The sequence below is a fragment of the Poromitra crassiceps genome (genome assembly GCF_964638095.1).
Source record: "Poromitra crassiceps genome assembly, chromosome: 3".
Taxonomy (NCBI): domain Eukaryota; kingdom Metazoa; phylum Chordata; class Actinopteri; order Beryciformes; family Melamphaidae; genus Poromitra; species Poromitra crassiceps.
Window position 1 is genome coordinate 34315931 of NC_139625.1, and position 21820 is coordinate 34337750.

At 41.6% G+C, this 21820-nt stretch overlaps 2 protein-coding genes across 2 annotated transcripts in view; one reads left to right on the forward strand and one right to left on the reverse strand.

Moving 5' to 3' along the window:
- The window catches only part of LOC310773086 (uncharacterized protein), a gene marked incomplete at its 5' end in the record, with an annotated part of 32046 nt that extends 28586 nt beyond the window's left edge, over positions 1–3460 (forward strand). The window contains 5 exons of the mRNA XM_083633005.1: positions 305–552; positions 1259–1424; positions 2137–2194; positions 2809–2908; positions 3206–3460. Coding sequence (XP_083489131.1) covers positions 305–552; positions 1259–1424; positions 2137–2194; positions 2809–2908; positions 3206–3250 — 617 coding nt within the window. The 3' untranslated portion in view covers positions 3251–3460. The remainder of the gene's footprint in view (positions 1–304; positions 553–1258; positions 1425–2136; positions 2195–2808; positions 2909–3205) is intronic.
- Positions 3461–6227: 2767 nt separating this feature from the next.
- The window catches only part of LOC310773610 (dynactin subunit 1-like), a gene marked incomplete at its 3' end in the record, with an annotated part of 82570 nt that continues 66977 nt past the window's right edge, over positions 6228–21820 (reverse strand). The window contains exons 22-31 of the mRNA XM_083633531.1: positions 20623–20784; positions 19598–19729; positions 17748–17876; positions 16841–16983; positions 15871–16037; positions 11615–11742; positions 8815–9001; positions 7473–7546; positions 7259–7348; positions 6228–6365 (exon numbers count right to left, since the gene is read on the reverse strand). Coding sequence (XP_083489657.1) covers positions 6228–6365; positions 7259–7348; positions 7473–7546; positions 8815–9001; positions 11615–11742; positions 15871–16037; positions 16841–16983; positions 17748–17876; positions 19598–19729; positions 20623–20784 — 1350 coding nt within the window. The remainder of the gene's footprint in view (positions 6366–7258; positions 7349–7472; positions 7547–8814; positions 9002–11614; positions 11743–15870; positions 16038–16840; positions 16984–17747; positions 17877–19597; positions 19730–20622; positions 20785–21820) is intronic.

Sequence of the window (21820 nt, forward strand, 5' to 3'; positions counted from 1 at the left end):
CTCACTCTGGTCCCTTTGCAAGCTAGTGACAAACACGCTCATTTGTCTCTGCTGCTGTGTTTTGAGAGCATTTACCACTACTTTCTTCAGTGTGAACATATGCAAGGTGTGTCCACAAACCAGCATCTGACCTTCTCTACTAGTCCCAAATAAATATAATGAATCACTCAATACGCCATAATCTTCCCAACCTCATTATTGTTCTCCAAGGAAGGAAACAAGCTGTCAAAGTCGCTGATAGAGTAGAGTAGACAAAACACCAGTTTCCAGTGCGGAGTGCTAATTTGCCATTGTTTCCTTCTAGGTGTTTCGTGGTTCGTCTCTGCTGAGGACCCGAGAGCAGAGGCGAGGAAGGAGAATCAGCCGGAGGAGGAGGAGCCTGGCTGGAGGCCCGGCGCTGCCTGGTTTGGGCCCTACAGCAGGAGAGAACCGCTCAGACAGAGACACGTGCAGGAGGATGCACACAGGCAACTTGCTGTCATACATGCTGAATCCAGTCCAGAACCTAGAAACAAAACGCCCTCCCCTGGGCTGGTCCGCATCTCGCTCCAGGTTGGTTTGTATTGTTGTCCTAAACAAAATATACATTGTATACCAGTTCCACAGTTTCAAAACAAAATAATTTATTGTATAGTGAGACTGCATTTGTTTTGTTCCCCAAGATGAAATTGAGGAGGGGACCATGGATCGGTCTGATTCCGTTTGTTCATCCGTTACAACATGCCGTTACTGTTGCCTTTTTCATTTCTACTATGTAACTTCAAGGTTCCTATACAGGTCCGGGAAGTCTTGAAAAATATAGATGATAAATTTGAATATTTCCAGTTCTTTGGTCTGGGTATTGTACAAAAACGTTAACAAGAGGGAAAATATTGCTGGTCAGTCCTGATATAAAAATTACTACACATTTTATATAGATGTAGACCCACTTGGTAGCTGTTGAGCCACATTTCACATACTGACTTAATTGTTGTTACAAAGAATAATTTCATAATTTTGCCCAGTCAGTTGGCTGGATTTAAAGCTTTGTATCAAGCCAAGATAAAAAGGTCTGGAAAATGAATGGGACTTTGTTAAAAACTTAAACCACAATTGGTAAGATGTAAGCAGTATGAATTTATGAGTTTGTCACCATCTTTTGCAAGTCTTATGATGATGATGTGTTTATTGTCGTAGGGCTTCCCAAAAGAGTGACAGACAGTAATAGAGCCGTTCTAAAATCCTCTGACGTCTTAACCCCCCTTCCCTGCCCCCGCAGGAAGCTCTGGAGATGCGTCGTCCAGAGTTCATTTCCCAGTCCAGGCAGAGGATGAGGTGCTTGGCTCTGCAGACAGAGGAGAGGAGGCTACAGGTCGACTTCAGCAGAGAGAGAGCTGGGCTCTTTAGCCGGCAGCGGCCCCCGGAGAGGCTGCACAGGCCCGCAGGTACCACCCAACACCACCAGGGAGAAGTGCTGCTGATCTGGCTCTTAGGCTTTACTCTGCTGGCTTTCTTTCAGAGACTTACAAGTAGGGGTGTCCCACCAAAAAAATCTATTCTTCTTAAAGGGGGGGGGGGGGGGGGGGGGGTGAGATGAGAACCGATTCAGAATTGTTTCTCAACATCCCAATTTTTTTTCTGTTTGTACTTTAACTTATTTTTCTTGAAGAGTAAGAGTACTAAGAAGTTTTTATTTGTGCAAGTTTAGCATGAATAAATGTTACCTTTTGTCTTTGTGTATACTGTTTACATTATTGCTATCAGTTGATAAAACTTTTTTAAATATGAAAACTACATAATCTTTTACACTTTATTCGGCTTTCATGCCATTATTTGCTACACCGCTTTCTTTAGTACACAGCGGACTGGAGTAGATCCTGAAATCCCCCTATGTACTGAATTGAGAATTGATTTTGAATTGAATCGTATCGTCGTGCCATACCCAAAGCTTCACACTCCTACTTACAAGCTACAATGATAAAACAGCACAATCATGAGTGCCCACTTTTTTTTTCTCTCTCTCTTAACCCTAATGTTTCTGATGTGCTATCCAGTGGAGTAAAGTTTGAGAGATGCTGTGTACTTGTACTAGTATTAGTATTTAGATGTTCTGTTGTAGTTACTGGCTGATTTGCACCTTGTTTTTTCTCTGTCAAGGCACCGCTCAGCTCAGGAGGGCTGTCCCCAGAAAGGAGATGATCCAGAGGTCCAAACAGTAAGCTTGTATTTTCCCATTTTGGGGATACTTTTTGCATCAAAAACTAGAAGTGACTCATTCTAAGATAACATGGTCTAGTCTACATGCATAAAGATAATCCATTCAGATTACCTATGGCTATCTGGAGAAAACGGTTATGCTGCACAGACCTTCGCCAGATCCTTAGCCAAATAAAGTCATTGTTCATTACAGATTCTATATTTGATTTAACATCTAATAAATTATTGTTAGATGTATATTAAGGAAAATGGCTCATTACAAGTCATATTATTGGGTACATAAGCCATTAGAAGATATTATCTTTAGTAGTTACATTTCAAATAGTCAATGACCAAGAGAACATGAACATTTTCTCTGTGGTTTGACACATTTGGCTGTACGATTATGGTTAAAGTGAATATCCCAGTTGTGTTGGTCAATAGACTTGATTTGAGGAACAAAATTATTTGACTGTACTTAAATACTTATGATGGTGCTGCCCTTCATGAAAGACGTCGGATGTAAATGACAGTAAAAGATAAATCTGCACAAGTGAGATCGGAGATAACTGGACATCTGGAATAAAAACAATTATGCTTCCCTTCCATCAAGCCTTCTGTCATCTCTTCCAGGATTTATGAGAGTCTGCCGGAGGTGCAAAGAAGGAAAGAGGAGGAACGAAGAAAAGCCGAGTATCACTCCTACCGGCTCAACGCACAACTCTTCAATAAGGTAGAGCCAGCCAGCACCATTTATTTATCCACAAGCAGCAATGGATTCCACGACAAATAGATTTTTAGAACAGAAAAACAAGCTCAGAGTAAAAGCTTGTTATCTAGAAAAGGCTAGTAGACACATTTACCACTGACAAATTGAAGATGTACTAAAAAGATTTGGTTGGAGGCTGGAGTGAACATATATATAACTTCCTATCCCCATTTGACGCCTCAGAGGAAAAGCAATACTTTGTGAATCGTAGCAATACTGTGAATGGTAGCATTGAATGCAGCATTTTCCTGTGTATTTCAGAGAATCACCAACCGTGTCCTTGGCAGACGAACACCGTGGCAGTGAGCCGACCAGTGCAGCTTTTTTACTGTAGATATGAACACTTTATTTTAATAGCATTCAGATCAAAACTGAAACTACCTGAACTCAAAAATTCCTTTTTTTATTTATGTGTGAATGAGTTGTCTGTGTTCAAAAGATTATTTAGAAAAGTAGAATTTTACTTCTTAAGTGTCTTTAATGAAATAATCGACCAATGGAATGTTTTGTTTTTAGTTTGGGATACACTTGAAAGTGTGTTTTGTAACAGAAAAATAAACCACATTTTGGCAAATATATAATTATTCTTTTCCGTGTTTTTGCCTGGAGGCAGAGAAAGTTGAAAACAGGGTGTCCGGGTAGTGCAACAGTAGATTCCCTGCCTACCAACATGAGGGTCGCGGGTTTGAGCTCCCGTGTTGGTCGGGCATAATTGGTTGTCTGTGGGTGGGAGCAACAACCGGGACAGCAGGGGGAATTGGCCAAGTACAATTGGGGAGAAAATGGGGCAATCTGGGAGGGAGAGGGAGGGATTGATCAAAAAAGAATGTTGAAGACAGACGAAGAGACACTGGCCTTGATGTCTTTATTGATCAGTTATCGGTTGTGCAAGAGCAGGAAACAACATTGGGAAAGGTCAGACAAGTCAAGTTGCAGAGTTCAATCCATCAGAGCAGATATCCTCCAGGTAATGAATGATAAATAAGAAAAATTATGTCTGTATAACTTTCCCTCTTAATTAATAGTGACCATGTGCAATAGAAATGCACTATGCCCATTAATTAGATAAATGAATAACCCCAAAATAAAATATTAAGTTACTATATAATACTGTGTAAATATAAATAAATAGTTTCACAATTAGACATTTAGCATGGATTAATAAAACTACAAGCCTTTCAAAATCTGCGATGGCAAACGTGAAGTAAAATGATGATTCTTTGGCAAAGATGTAGTTTTGCTTTTGAATGACTTTTGGTCTAAAACAAATCAAAAATAAGGCAGGTGACCAATCTTTACCACAAGGCTCTCTGCAGGTTTAAGGCTCGGACAAAGTTAAGTCTAAAACGGCAATATGAGTCTCCTATCTCACCGAGGCAACACAAGTCAATGTAATTGTTCTTTTGCGATTCAGTAACATCACCAATACAACTGGCATGTCATTTATACCAAGCATTAAGTAGTAACAGCTGACTGGCATTTACATAGTGTGTGTAATAAATAAGAAATAATTTAAACCATATAATGCTTTATCTGACAACTTTTAAAGTAGTCAAGCTGTTTTAAATAGAGTACCGCAAGGATGACGTCTTGTTGTAGGCCAACCCGGAAGTTCTTCGGGTTCCCTCCTTTGGAAGTCAATGGGATTTCTGTATGAGGATTTTGGCTGAAATGAGCTCTGTGGTTACCGTGGTTACCAAACGTTTATGAAACGGAGACCTTTGTGTACAGCAAGATCATTTTCACAAATTAACACCATTTTTATGATTTTTGAAGTGTGAATGTGATCACCAATAATCCTGATTTTCAGACGACCAAAATCATAAAAATTGTGTAATTTGTGAAGATGATCTTGCTGAAAACAAATGTCAGTTTCATATCAACTTGTGTTAACCACAGACCTTATTTCAGGCATCGAACCAAAATCCCCATACAAAGAAGCCATTGACTTCAAGACGAGGGAACCAGGTGACGCTAACTTCCAGGTTTTAGGACTCATTCCTGCGGCACTCTATAAATATGGTAAATCTGCAAAAGCAAAACATTAAATCAATCCCTTGAGGTTAATCAGCTATTCACTTTTTCTGTGCATTCTACAGGATTTTGATCAAAGCACAGCAAAATGCCCACTATTTAAAATGGACAAAACAATCTAAAATTTCATATAATCCTTCCTTCCCTTTAGACAGTTATAAAATGGCGTACACAATATTAACACCTGGTTATACTTACTGTAACACAGAACCATGAACCTTGGCGTGTGGCGTCGACAGATGAACACCGGCAAACATCCAGTGTTTTGGCCTAATGTGCTGCAGTGACCTATAAACTACACAGGGCAGGTTCCACACCAGGGCCAGAGTGGGGTTTGGGAAGTCATCTGTGCAACAAAACACTTAACTGAAATACAAATGTAAGTTTTTCAGCAGCATGCAATACTATGCAGGTATACAACAATAATTGATTGCCTTTATATAGCGCTTTTCAAGGCACCCAAAGCGCCTCACATATTGGGGGGGGGTGGAGTGAAGTGACAGTATCTCCATTTTCTGTACTAGTATAAAATCAGAGCTGTTAGTCAAGATCGCCTTAGTCGAGCCCAAGTTTTGCGTCGAGACCAAGATCTGAGCAAATCGGGTCCTGTTCAAGACTGAGACCAAATGTAAAAAAAAAAAAATACTAATGGAGTTCCTTGAAGTAACAATTAAATTGAATTTTGATGGTTGTTTGGATCATTTTAAAATGTTCCAGTTGAAACAGGATGTTTTCTAACCTGACACTGCCAGATGGTTTGTTTTCACATAACCATTTGGGTTGGACACTGATTGGTAGGTGAAGCTTATTGTAGTTACGTAGATGCCAAAGTCGATATAGAGGACTTCCAGGTCGGAGTTCACCCTCCCCCTGAACTCTGACCTCTTAAACCATGCGCAAGCTGGCAATTGCAGTACGCTACAGCCAAGTGGCTGAGCGTAAGCTGGCGAGAGACAATCAGCTGCGTCAGCCCATCCGGCTAACATTGATCAGTAAGCCTTTCTGATGTTTCACGACGACCAAACTTGTTGGAAGCCTAGGTAAACGACTACCTAATGATAATGGTAAATAACGGTGCCGTGACACAATAATGGAATAGCGAGGTTCTCCCGGGTTGCCCTGTTTGGCCCTGGAGTGGAAACCAAGCTGATGGAGGAGCAGTTGTGGAGTGGGAGGCGGGGGGGGGCAGTGGATGGGAGCGGCCGGGAGGCGGAGTCTAGGCCCACAGGAGGCTGTGGACCCTCTGAGTCTAAGCCCGGAGGAGGCTGTGGACCCTCTGCAGCTGGGTCTGGGACAGCACGAGGCGGTGCACCTGCTCCTGACCCCGCAGGCACGGCACCATGACCCGGCCCACCAGCACCGTGTCTCCCTGCTTCTCCTCTTTAACCTGGAGGACAGACAGAAGGTGCCATGTTAGGAAGTGATGCACCAGGAGATGCTGCAGTAAAATAACAGTAAAGTAGGTAGAAGTCCTTCCTAAACTGTCTAGTCAAGTAATCAGGTTTTTGGGTCAACGCATGTAAACATAACTCACGTTAGAATAACCTGAGTTCACTCCAGTTATTACAAACTCGATTAAGATGCCTGCTTACTTTAATATTAAACGGGCATGGAATCATCTAACTCCATTGACTTTTGGTTTTCACTATCTGTCAAACTCAGATTCTCACAAGGTTATGAATTGGTTGCAGTGACAACAAGACCTGTTTTGAAATACCCTATTTCCACGATGATAAGAGTCCAACAAGATGTCAAAATGAAAGCTGATAATCCACAGATTACAATAGTATTAGTAAACCAGTGACATCTGTATAATAGAGCTGAACAGTCGTGACATCGCTTGCCCCAGAAGTGAGCCAACCCGTGACCTACTGAGTCGTGAGTGACCAGAAAACATTTCAGTTGGAGCAAAAACAAAAATAAAGACGTGAGGGGGGGGGGGTCAATTCTCTCACCCCCGCCCCCCAACTCACTTCCAGGGCAAGAGATGTCACGTGACTGTTCAGCTCTATAGTGTACACATGTAACTCTTATAGCAGTAGTATACAGTGTGTGGGATGACATGGCTTCATTATAGGCTCAAAAATATCACAAATGTGTCTTTCTAACCAGCCTGTCCTTACGGTTTCCTCCCAAGGAAAGGTGAGTAAGTGAGGATGTTGGAATGACGGCGTGTCAGTGATTGCCTGGTCTCTTACCTTTACAAACCAGGTGGAGGGGAATGTGATTGGTCTCTTACCTTTACAAACGAGGTGGAGGGGAATGTGATTGGTCTCTTACCTTTACAAACGAGGTGGAGGGGAATGTGGCGAAGTCGGACAACACTCGGGCTCCAGGTTGATGGTTGACGACGTGCTCTGCTACCTCGTCCTGACAAGAGACGAGCAACGATGTGTGACTCATCAGTGTTTTGATGCCAGTATGTTTGTTCGAAATTGCCTCTTTCTTTCTTTTGTCAAATGCAGTGGTAAAAATGGTGTGAGCATGTGTGTACCTTCAGTCTGTCCAGGGTGTCATTTAGGGACTGTAGTCTGGCGGTTTGCTCCAGGAGCTGAGCACCAGGGGTAACTGCAAAAACATTATTTATTTATGTTAGTGTGAGATAAATATGAACCCAACTGCCCCCACTGCACTGTTACACCATCTATTTCACTAATTGGATTGCTTGGCTGGAGTCGGCTATTTGACTGATGTTGTATCCATTGAGGTCAAGGCATTAACGTCGGTTGGAAGCTATGACACATTTGATCCGAAAAGATTAACAGAAAACTAGATACATTTAAAATGCAATCAATGATATTTTACTTGTAGGATGTCAGTGACTATTTAAATCCACTGAATTGAATTGTGTGTACAGTATACTAGGGATGTCACAATATATCGCAATATCAAAACGTGACAATATGTATCGTTGAGATGAAATCTCATATCGCGAGAAAAAGAAGCTGAACATGGTGGCACTGATCTGCATCTGATTGCATGCTCGCTCTCCTTTTCATTGCTTTGTTTGAACAGATGAGGGACGTTACAGACACGGAGGATGAAAATGGTGAAATTACTCAAATTAGCGTGGAGGATGCCCCCTCAACTTACAAATCGATCGCAAAAAAATATCGTATCGTTATCGTGAACCCAATATCGTGTATCGTATCGTGAACTGAGTGTATCGTGACACCCCTAGTGTATACAAAAAGATAGACAACATCACAGTGTTATTTGCAATGGTAGAACAACACTATTTTCAATTTTGTTTAAATCATACTTTTTCCAGACGATTTGTTTTGAAGATTTTGGTGATCAATATGATTTACACAGATAGGCATCTTGCCCCTGCTAACTAAGTCGTATCACTGTATAGATGCGGATTGTTCTTCACAGCCACAAATATCAGAATTTGTGAGATATTTTTTCAGGCAGACCCCCATGTTCTTGACTGGATGTGATTTGGGTATTTGATATAATGCATGTTGGCAGTGGGTAATAAGAGCATCCATTTATCTGAACATTATTATTCACATTAACAAAACTTGTGGACTCAAAGTGAGTCAACAACATAAAAGCTAGAATTATGTGTGTATCAGATGAGATCTGAACCACAACATTTTCCATACTCTCCCCCCAAAATTCCCCAACTATTCAAGACCTGGAAATGATTTAAAAAAGAATATATACTTTTCCAGACATGTGTAGGAACCCCGTTTTTCTAGCATTAAGATATATTCGGATATAAAATGTTGTCCTTCCACCCTTTGTGCTGCTTTTGTTAAACAAACAGCAGAGTAAATGTCTCCCCTGTTGCAGTGTCCTGTCTCCTTCAAAATGGGACCCACACCCACCTGGGGACTTCCCGGTGATGTCCACCACCTTGACGTTGGCGCTCATCTGCAGCAGGGTCTCCAGCAGCTGGTCGGTCTTGCGGTAGAGGGCGCTCGAGAGCACCTCGGGCCGGCCGCCCTCTCTGCAGGGAAGCTTGGCCACACGGAGCGGAGGCAGAGAGGCCAGCTGGGCACGCATCTTCTCAGCCTGCAGCACGGGAGCACAGATCACTACAGGCATATACAGCCCCGCCAACACTATTGCAAACAGTCAGTGGTGGAAATGGCCACATTTATTGTGGGAACCCTACTGAGGCAGGCTGGGGGCACCCCGGATGAAATGTGCACACTGCCTCTTTAACAACGGCAGAGTTTTATATAAACATCACTGCTGATTGGGTAACACCTCTGACATGCCCACGAAACAAGAGGCAACATACATCAAAGCCTGATGCAAACCGTTTAGTTAACATGACTTTCAACCCGGAAAACTTAGCACACAGTGCAAAACGTTTGAACACACCCCAGAACATTCACATGACAATAGGGTACCACTCTATTGTCAGCAAAACTTTGTGTTCAGCAAGATAATCTTCACAATTAAGTACCACTTTAATTTTTGAATTGTAAATGCGATTCTCTTTTTAGAATCAGGATTTATCATAAAAGTGGTCCTCATTTGTGAAGATTATCTTGCTGAACACAAAGTTTGCTGTTTCAGAAGCTTTTGTGAACCACAGACCTTATTTCAGGCATTTAACCAAAATCCCCTACAAAAATCCCATTGACTTTGAGACGAGGGATTGAAACAGCAAAGTTTGTGTTCAGCAAGATAATTTTAAAGTCGAACTGAACCTGTTCGTCACGTGCATAATGAGTCAATTTCAGACTGAAAACATAGTTTGTCTAAGATGACAGGTTGAGAGGCGGGTCATAGTATCATGTCGATGATTTTATTTGACAATTCTGGGGACTGGATTGGGCTTTGGCCAATCCTGGCGTGTTCCGCCTCCAAATCGAGTGGGATTCAGTCGTGTTGTGGCGCTCCCCTCGGGAAGAGCCTTTTGACGAGAGGAGTGGAGCTCAGCGAGCCGCAGGCAGCCAGCTGCCTTCGTGTTGCCGAGCGGAGAGTGCAGCACGTCGGCCTGCAATCTCCGAGGTGCAACCCCTGACAACCAAGCTCTCAGATGCACGCGCCATTATCGCTGCTGTAACGATACGATATCCCTGGAATGCGCGTTTTAACGAGCCAGTTACATTTCTTTGCATTCTTAGAGATTATACTTTTTGTTTTTTGTTCATGTTTCTAACAATTGGCCAAGTTAGTAGTTAGTTTATGGGATAAGAATTCTGGCAGATGACAGGCACTATAGGCGCCATTTTCGACTTAATTTGGAAGAGAAAATTATCCAGAAATGAAGATTTGATTGACAGCTGCATTTCGTGATATGATTGGTTGAAATGGGGTAGAAATATGATAGTACAAGGTGACGTCAGCAAACTGTAAATTACTGTTATCAATGAAATCTTGAAAAACGAACTTTTGATGTGAAAAAGTGTGAAAAACTAAAGAAATTAGGTTGTTGTGATTTGTTTTGCATACATTATTAAGTAGGTGCACTGCATACCCAGGTATTTTAACTAAAAGAAAAGAAAAGTAATTCTTGGGTTCAGCTCGACTTTAAAGCTGCATTCAGTGATGTTTTTGTGTTCAAATAAGTGTTAAATGGCTCTATATTCTGACAGCAATCACTGAAATAGAGTGTTTGGTCAGTGACTTGAAACCCCCAACCCCAAAAAATACATAGTCCTTTACAGGGATCGCGATCTGACCTTCCGTTTCCAAGAAAATTTCAACTTTTCTCTGATTGGATCAAAATTGGCGCTGACCTCAAACTATCCAATCAGAGAAAAGTTGACATTTTCTTGGAAACGGAAGGTCAGATCGCTGTCCAAATAATGAACTATATGTATTTTTACACCCCGAATTTAATGCCGCCATCCGTGAGTCTCTACGAGTTATGGTTGTGGAGATACAGTACGTCTGCCCTTCATGCAGGACTACAGGAGAGAGATAGAGGACAGTGGGGGGTTGGGGGTTTCAAGTCACTGACCAAACACTCTATTTCAGTGATTGCTGTCAGAATCTAGAGCCATTTAACACTTATTTGAACAAAAAAACATCACTGAATGCAGCTTTAACAAATGAGGACCACTTTTATGACTTTTGAAGCGTTTTCTGAAAATCATGTTTTTAAAACGGTCATAAAAGTGGTCCTCATTTGTGAAGATGATCTTGCTGAACACAAACTTCGCTGTTTCATAAACTTTTGTTAACCACAGACCTTATTTCATGCATTTAACTGGAATTCCCATACAAAAATCCAATTGCCTTTTACACCTACGAACCAGAAAGTGCAGGGACTTCTGAGGAACCCTACAAAAATACTAGCCTGGGTAAACCCATCCCCCACGTGACCTGCTCTCAGACCTGTTCTCGGTCACTATACGCTAGTGACTGGGAACTGAGAGAGCAGGTCACGTGGGGGCTGGGTTTACCTAGGCTACAAAAATACGTCATCCCTGCAGTACTCTATTAGAGGAGCGGGATGACATTATTAATCATCGTATCCCAGTTATCTTTGATCATAATGAGAACATTTTCTATTATCTATAATAGCAAGGCATAATTACCTTGGGAAAACAAAGTGGGTTATGACAAGATATGACATAAATAAGCAGACAACTTCAAAGCGAAGCAAACGGTTTTAGTGCATTTCCTGTGTCATGTAAAGTAAAGACGACAGACGGTTGGACGCACCTTCAGCCTGTTGTTGTCGTTCTTCAGGTTTTTGATGCAGAGTCTCTGGGCTTGGATCTGCTGAGTCAGCAGCGGAGAGTCGATCACCTGGACACCCGATCCTGAGCCCACAGCGGACATCATGCTGGCTGCGTGCCAGGCGAGGACAGGGACAATGTTACAAGTCTGACCTTTACCCTTATTCACTTTCCCCACCTACATTTTCTCAGATGACCCAGAGATTTCAACCAAGAAACATGTCCACCCATCAGGGGGAAAAACCCAACAACATTTGGAAAACGGCTACGGCTACCCACTTAAAACCAACATTTCACTGTGGTGGAGATGTTTCAGAATTGGTAAAACTCATTAACTGGCCAATATTAGCCATCCAAAGAATTTGCACCATCGCCATACTGGCATTTCCCCGTTGTTTTCATTATTGACAATTGATTGGGGCAGGTGTGGCTCAGGAGGTAGAGCGGGTCATCCATCGGTGTGTGAATGGGTTAATGTAAGCATTGTTGTAAAGCGCTTTGAGTGGTCGGTTGACTAGAATAGCGGTAAATGCAGTCAATTTACCATTTATAAATGCAAAAATGTAATTAATTTCTTAAAAAGGAGGATCCATCACATAAAATCTAATACTATTTATTGGGTGTACTTGGTCTTGTTTGTATGTGCATTTAGAGCAGTGGTTCTCAACTGGTCTCGCCTCATGACCCACATTTTCCTTTAGTCATTAAGTTGCAACCCAAATTTCAGTTTTTTGCCTCGCCAAAATGTAGCCTAATTTTGGAGCATTATTTTAGCCCCCTTCCCAAAAAGGCTAGCATGATAAGATTGGTACCAATGGATGCTATCTAGCTTCATATAATAACCAGGGTCTTCACTCTATATTACCAGGGTCTTCACTCTATAATACCAGGGTCTTCACTCTATATTACCAGGTCTTCACTCTATAATACCAGGGTCTTCACTCTATATTACCAGGGTCTTCACTCTATATTACCAGGGTCTTCACTCTATAATACCAGGGTCTTCACTCTATATTACCAGGGTCTTCACTCTATATTACCAGGTCTTCACTCTATAATACCAGGGTCTTCACTCTATATTACCAGGGTCTTCACTCTCTAATACCAGGGTCTTCACTCTATATTACCAGGTCTTCACTCTATAATACCAGGGTCTTCACTCTATATTACCAGGTCTTCACTCTATAATACCAGGGTCTTCACTCTATATTACCAGGGTCTTCACTCTATATTACCAGGGTCTTCACTCTATAATACCAGGGTCTTCACTCTATATTACCAGGGTCTTCACTCTATATTACCAGGGTCTTCACTCTATAATACCAGGGTCTTCACTCTATATTACCAGGGTCTTCACTCTATAATACCAGGGTCTTCACTCTATATTACCAGGGTCTTCACTCTATAATAACAGGGTCTTCACTCTATATTACCAGGGTCTTCACTCTATATTACCAGGGTCTTCACTCTATATTACCAGGGTCTTCACTCTCTAATACCAGGGTCTTCACTCTCTAATACCAGGGTCTTCACTCTCTAATACCAGGGTCTTCACTCTCTAATACCAGGGTCTTCACTCTATATTACCAGGGTCTTCACTCTATAATACTAGGGTCTTCACTCTATATTACCAGGGTCTTCACTCTATATTACCAGGATCTTCACTCTATAATACCAGGGTCTTCACTCTATATTACCAGGATCTTCACTCTATAATACCAGGGTCTTCACTCTATATTACCAGGATCTTCACTCTATAATACCAGGGTCTTCACTCTATATTACCAGGGTCTTCACTCTATAATACCAGGGTCTTCACTCTATATTACCAGGGTCTTCACTCTATAATACCAGGGTCTTCACTCTATATTACCAGGGTCTTCACTCTATATTACCAGGATCTTCACTCTATAATACCAGGGTCTTCACTCTATATTACCAGGGTCTTCACTCTATATTACCAGGGTCTTCTCTATAATACCAGGGTCTTCACTCTATATTACCAGGGTCTTCACTCTATATTACCAGGGTCTTCACTCTATATTACCAGGGTCTTCACTCTATATTACCAGGGTCTTCACTCTATAATACCAGGGTCTTCACTCTCTAATACCAGGGTCTTCACTCTCTAATACCAGGGTCTTCACTCTCTAATACCAGGGTCTTCACTCTCTAATACCAGGGTCTTCACTCTCTAATACCAGGGTCTTCACTCTCTAATACCAGGGTCTTCACTCTCTAATACCAGGGTCTTCACTCTCTAATACCAGGGTCTTCACTCTATAATACCAGGGTCTTCACTCTATATTACCAGGGTCTTCACTCTATATTACCAGGGTCTTCACTCTATATTACCAGGGTCTTCACTCTATATTACCAGGGTCTTCACTCTATAATACCAGGGTCTTCACTCTATATTACCAGGGTCTTCACTCTATAATACCAGGGTCTTCACTCTATAATACCAGGGTCTTCACTCTATATTACCAGGGTCTTCACTCTATATTACCAGGGTCTTCACTCTATATTACCAGGGTCTTCACTCTATATTACCAGGGTCTTCACTCTATAATACCAGGGTCTTCACTCTATATTACCAGGGTCTTCACTCTATATTACCAGGGTCTTCACTCTATATTACCAGGGTCTTCACTCTCTAATACCAGGGTCTTCACTCTCTAATACCAGGGTCTTCACTCTCTAATACCAGGGTCTTCACTCTCTAATACCAGGGTCTTCACTCTCTAATACCAGGGTCTTCACTCTCTAATACCAGGGTCTTCACTCTATAATACCAGGGTCTTCACTCTATAATACCAGGGTCTTCACTCTATAATACCAGGGTCTTCACTCTATAATACCAGGGTCTTCACTCTCTAATACCAGGGTCTTCACTCTGGCTTTAAAACTGAGACCATGGACGCCGGCGTCATCAAGCAGTATAACTTTTTTTTCATGCACACATCCACAAAAACCCACTCAAAACGGCCCCGAAACCCACTTTTGGGTCACGACCCACCAGTTGAGAACCACTGATTTAGACTATAACTTTTTATATGGATAGTTTTTCAAAACTATTCATGAGATGATGCCATAAAAAAGGCTACATGCCAAAAACTGCTAATTCTACACCAAAGTGAAATATGGCTTTTACAGATACAACACCAGATGTAAATAATTGATAAAGATTTTTGTTATGGTGCATCTCAAAGTCATAAAGGTTAATACATCTAGGATTAAATTGTTGACCATCTTTGAGTCAAAACATGCAAAATTAATGTTAATATTCCAGGTTAGCCATTCTGACAGAAGAGACACATTCACAGCATGCAGGATCAAAGATGATAAAGTCAATACGAGCACAGATACCTTTTTGTTCCTCTGCAGATAAAGCAGGTCAAGTGAGAGAGGTTACGGGGGAAAGGAGAGAAGTGTACAGTATACAGAGAGAAAAGAGGCTATTAGGGTCAAGAAGAGGAATTTGGGTTGAAACAATGATTTGCCACACACATAACCTGCAAATACTTTTCATTGTTATCATTTTGCCTGCTTTGGTGCCAGGTGGGAGGGGTTTGCAGTAAGTATTTGAAAGTATGGGTAGCATGCTTTTATGTGACACACATTGCAAAATCTGACACCTGGCTTGATGCAACAAACCCCACAAATCTGGTAACAGGGTTCCCGCATGTTGTTAAACATCACATTCAAGGACTTCCCAGGCCCAATTCCCTCAAATTCAAGGACCCAACACAGCATAGTTTGAGACACGGATCAAGGTTGATTAGTGTTGCAACCGGTATTTGTATTTCTTGAGGCAGGATTGCATGTGAAACAAGGATGCACAGACTGTGGAACATAGCATATTTACTAACATTAAGTAAAAAAATATATATATCAAGAGAACTTCTTGCACAAAATATATAAATTCAAGCCCTTTCAATGACCCATGTCTATTTATGTCTTTTCAGAAATTCAGGACCTTGATCCCCCCCCCTCAAATTCACAAACTTTCAGGGATTTCAAGAACCATGTAGTAATCGAAGGAGGTTGAAACAAATGATGAGAAATATTTGTGAATATTAACTTGAGCTTAATCTAAAAACAACACAAGTGTGAGAAATCTGTTGTCGTCACTCGGTGAGTGTGTATACAGATGCATGGACTTCAACAGTCGTTTCAGTGCGTCTAATTTTGCGTATCGTCACAGAAACCAGCAACGGTGTAGTTTGCAGCGCTCACCTCCTGTCATGCCCGTGACGATGGAGGCTATCCCTGACGGGGAGCTTCCTCTGAGCCCGTCAATGGTCATCTTTGATTGGCTGTTGATGCGCTGCTTCAGCTCTGCCTTCTCCGCCTCCAGCTGGTCGATGTCGGCCTGCAGAGCGTCCATGGTCTCCTCAAATTCCCTGCACACACCAACGTCACGGGGGTGAGGAGAGGAGACCGACTGTTACCGAGTCATACAGCTGCCCTTCACGTTCTCAGATTTTTACAATTAAATGAACACTCTGCCGATCTTCAACCAGCTTTGTATCATTACAAAATCAGTAGTATATCAGAAAACTATAAACCGTTTTATAGGCATTAATTTAGTTTGACAGTTATCGAGAGTTGATTTGAGTTAAGTTGTGGACCAGTGATGTAATTTGTGTATGAAAGACATCACCGGTCCACAATTTCACTCAAATCAACTCTGTTTTTACAGTTTTCTGATATACTACTGATTTTGTATTGATACAAAGCTGGTTGAAAATCAGCAGTGTTCCTTTAAGATTTGTAGAGTTTGTATAGTGCTATGTTTAATCCTATTTTGGTGTGTATGAGAACAATCTCTTATGCTTTTGCAATCAATCTATCATAATATTGGGCATATATAAGCGTTTCTATATGCAATTGTTGCATGTACTTGCAGGATGTATATTGTTGGATACTGGCCTACATAGAGTATTTACCAAGGAGGTTATTTTTTCGGTTCCTTTTTGTTTGTCTGTCTTTTAGCAGGTTTACGGAAAAACTACTTGGCTGATCTTCATGAAACTTGGTGGAAGGTTGTAGCATGGGCCAAGGAAGAAGCTATTACATTTTGGACCAGATCCGATCAGAGCCATGTAATTTGCATATTATAGCAGACTGGACTATTGGCCTTGGTGGAGGTCTACACTCTCCGGGTGCACTTATAGTTGATTGTATCTTTTGAGAACAGCCATACTTCTCTTTCTTCTTCAGCAGTGTCTGGGTCTCGTCCAGTCGGGTCTGGATCTTCTCGACTCGTTCGTCTGCGTCTTTAGACGAGCTGTCCAGCTTCTTCTCCAGCAGACTGAGACGAACGCTGGCCTCGCTCAGCTCCTCGCCCTGACAACACACACACACACACACACACACACACACACACACACACACACACACACACACACACACACACACACACACACACACACACACACACACACACACACACACACACACACACACACACAGGGACATTTTTACACCTCTGTAGAAATAATTTGACTCCTGTCTGTCTTTAACCCTATAGAGAGTCCACCCATTCGGAAATTAAATTAATTGGTTTAAGATAACATCTCCATCGTACAACCATCATTTTTGCTCATGAAAACACAATGAAAGCTGACAAAATAAACAATATGGATTGGATATCTATTGTCTGTACTGGGGATTATTTTTAGTGTTGTATATCTTTTTATATGGCCCTTGACCCTGGAATAAAGTTTTGATTGATTGATATATGATTTATGTCTGGTGTTTGAGGCAGGACTTAATGGCATAACAGTTTTTCCACCCTTCACAAAAGTATGTGTATCTTTTGAACAGGAAATGATATACATTCTGATTTCTGTTCTGTATTACCCACAACATGCTAAGTGTCTGTCTAATTTGAACATAAAAATTATAGGCAAGTCTTTCTGAGACAACTATTTTCAATACTTTTTTTCATGATTTATTCTCTTCTTTAACATGATGTATAAACTTTTACTGTATGATATTGTCTGAGCACACAGTAAGCAATGATGCACACTAATGCCTCCTAGTGGTAGAATTTTGGAATTGTCATCACTGAATTTGCTGTATTTGAGCAGGCCAGTGTGTTTCCCCACCTTGATCTTGAGCGACTTCTTCAGCTCCTTTATGACGGTCTCTCTGTCCTCCAGCTTCATGCCCAGACCTTCTGCGTCTGTGATCTCTGCTCGCAGAGCCGCCGCGCGCAGCTCCACTGGAGGCGGGTTCTGCCAGGAGACAAACACTATAGTGTCAAACCCAAGGTGGAAATTACATCCTGCTGTAATAAAAGGTGGGCAAGCTGAAATGAAAGCATCTGTCAGAAGTGAGGGTAGCGCACTGACGACTACTAAAACATTTTTAATAAAACAAGGAAAGGTGGGACACAGGAATATTTGTTATGTCTGTTGTCGGGACGCTAAAGCTACAATTAAAAAAATAATGTTTAAATGTCTGTTTTCCTACTCTCTATCACCAATTGGTAAAACACAATAGTGATTCACAACAAGACAAGATTTCTACACGTGTACAGTTTCAAAACAGCTTCAAAACTCCATGTACATAATACAGTACATGTGTCAGGAATGAACAATATTTTTCTAAACGTTTTCACTCTGTGTGCAATTTCCAAGCTTTTCAATAGCTGGAAACTGTCAACTGCATTTTCCATACTTTCCTTACATTTCAGACAAGTTTCCCCGCGCTGGCCTAGGGCGGCGCCATAGCAGCCTTATGTCCCCGGCTTCCGGTTAAGTCCTCATTGCGTCCACAGCAGCGAGCACATCAGAAGGCAGCAGCCGAAATATCCAATACCATCTCAAGTTGCAGCAACTAGATTGTGTGACTGGGTTTCCATCCAAATGTATCGCAACTTTTAATCAAATTTTCAGAAAGTCGGCAAAACAATGCGCGTTTCCATCCACTGCTATTTTGCGAATTATAGAGCTGTCAATCACCTCGTGTTTGAGGCTGTCTGAGGTGCTCATCACCTGCTAGACCCGATATACAGCTCTGTTAAACACATCTAATGTTATTAATTTAAAGTTTCTTGATGATCTACAAGTAGACAAAGGTACTATAACGACATTTCTGGATTACCAGGTGCAACTCGGCAAACTAACGTTATAATCCCAACCCGATCTCCCAAAAAATTGCAAAATAGCAACGTTGTGGGCCAACGTTGCTATGTTACAATTTGGGCTCCGAAATTGTAAAATGATAATCCACGGAGCAGATAGTAAGTGAATACAATTTCATTCAAGTCTAGAAGTGAGTCGCCTTAAAGTTAATATCCCAGTCTTCTTCTGTTTACCACGGTGGGTATTGTGCTGCGTATTTACCATGATTTACCGTGTGTAGCCCCATTGTGTGGAGGCTACACACGGCATGTCATGTTTTGCAGTGATCAAGGCAAACTGTGTTGTTTTTGAATGGAGAGACACCTAACGTTAGTCTGGCTGACTGTGAGAGAGGAAAGGACTGTAACCTAACGTTAGTCTGACTAACTGTGACAGAGGAGAGGACTGTAGCCTAACGTTAGTCTGACTGACTGTGACAGAGGAGAGGACTGTAACCTAATGTTAGTCTGGCTGATGCTTCGGAGCTTTGGAGATTGTTCATCGCGTTGCCGTTCACCGCCATTGATTCCTCAAAATACGCTATAATCCTGCCTGTAGTTACGTTCGGCCATTTACAGATATTATCTTCCCATGTGTCCACTGTCAATGGGTGTGGGATAGACACTCTTTCGTTAGACAGGAGACTCGGAGAATGATCCCAAGTTTGCATTTTTTTGGCGGCCGCAATGGCTACTACGCTAGTACGTTACGCTTCTCTGACTGTATTCACAAACACCGGAAGAGACAGACATATCGCGGCCGAGTCCGGAAGCAAACCGGAAGTGTCCAGGAAACTTGTCAGTAACGGTACACCTGCACAGTTGAATTACCTTGTTCTGAGGCCTCTCCGAATCATACTCTCCCTCCTGCATGGCAGTGGCCATCTTGTTCATGGTTGCTATGACGATGCCGCAAGACTGTCGCAGACATTCGTAGGGGTTGGCGCCCTGGGATCCATAGATCTGAAAATGACAGCATGCATGCATGTCCATAATGTATATTATAAAAAATTAAATACACATAACATCTTTGAAAATGTTCCTCTCTCACTTTATTTCGATTTCTGTGCCCCTTTCCCCCCGCAATGGTGTTATCTATGACGTCATGGTCATTAGACTATAATGGCTATTTTAGGTCTGCTCCTCACTGAACAATATTTCATGAGAATAAAAGTTCTGTTATTGTTGAAATGTAACTTCAACTATGAATTTCCACACTTAAGCTATGAATTTTTACACCTTCACCAAATTTCCAGACAGTATTCTTCACCCAATCAAAGAAGAAAAAAACGATACATAACATTATCACCACAAATGCATCGTGGGACTTAATGTTTGTATTCATGATCCTGAATATGGCAGATGACAAGGACAGGAACTCTGAAATACACCATCAATGATTTTATTTAATTTTATTATATTAGTCTGATATTCTGTCTTGGTCCAGGTTAGTCTGTTGTAATACAGTAGAGGTATAACGATTACCCGGTACTCGATCAACAGAAAGTTAATCGCCAACTATGTTTATAATCGCTTAGACTAATCTTTAAGAAAAGAATACTGAAATTATCTTGTTCCAGCTTCTTAAATGTGAATATTTTCTAGTTTAATGACAGTAAACTGATTATCTTTGGGTTGTGGCTGTTGGCCAGGACAAAAGAAGACATTTGATGATGTCATCTTGGGCTTTGGGGGGAAAAGGTGATTGACATTTGTCACCATTTTGTGACATTTTATAGACCAAACAACTTATCGATTGAGAAAATAATTGTCAGATTAATCGATAATGAAAATAATCGTTAGTTGCAGCCTTATACTACAGTATCTAATTTTCTATGTGGTCTTAACATACGCACCTGCTCTCCAGCCTTGAAGGCGACATCCTCCAGCTTGACGGCAGCCAGCCCCTCCTGCTCGCTGAGCGGGGAGACCATCTGAGCTCCGGCCGCCGCCACCTCCTGCAGCACCGCCACCACCCAGGTCAGGTGCTTCCTACAGTCTGACAGCGTATCCGACACCTGCCCGGGAGACAGCAACACATTTACTACCTATAGTTTACTGACTTGACTTGGACTTGCAAAAAAATTACTTGTGCATCTCTGATAATCACTGTATTTTAATTTTATTGATATTGACAAGTCCCATCTGTGATAGTTAGCATTTCATTCCAGTCCGATTCTGACAGCTTTGCTCCTCTCTCATCTCGCTCCTCTGAATCTCTCAATTTTGAGCTTGTAACGTAAGCTTGTAATGTAACGTTATTTGAGTCAGTTTTATCTGAGGTGTGCTCAATCCACAAGATTGGTGCAATTAAGGATTTACATCGGCTTTGTTTAAAGCTTTTAACACAGGACAAGAAAGACGTGCTGGCTTGTTTACCAACTGGTTACGGTAAAAGCTTTGACTATCAAGCTTGGCCTACTGTCAGGGCCGGCCTGCCCTATATGCGAACTAAGCGGCTGCCTAGAGCCCCGGGATTTGCCAGGGGCCCCCTCAAAAAAAAAAAAAAAAAAAATATATATATATATATATATATATATTTTTTTTTTTAAATAAACATAGGCTATAATATTATAGGCTGTGTGTGGTAGTTAAAACATAGGTTGACGTTTATTTATGTTTGTAGTTTAAACAAAAACATAAATACTGTAGGCTACATACAGTACAACACAAAAGGCTGTTATTTACCTTTTGTCGCCACCTGGTGAGTACATATATATGTAACTAAAACCATTACAATTGACAACCGGTCCTGCATGTATCTACCGGTCCTTGGCACAAAAAAGGTTGGGAACCCCTGGTTTAACTAACCTGGCAACCCCTATGGCTGCTGGGTTCTACACGCTTGCTTGACACTGATAGGGCTACAAACGAGCGTCATCATCGTCACGTTTGTTTGTTTTAAATATTCCTCTAAATATGGCTAAGTCCAAAAAACGTCAAATTTTCTTCGACACTGCCCTGGCGGGCAGCACCGAGAGTCCCCTCCTTACACCACCCCCTACTTAAAAGTACTTCCAGCGCGGATGCCCCCAAACCCCCGCCCCTGGGAGG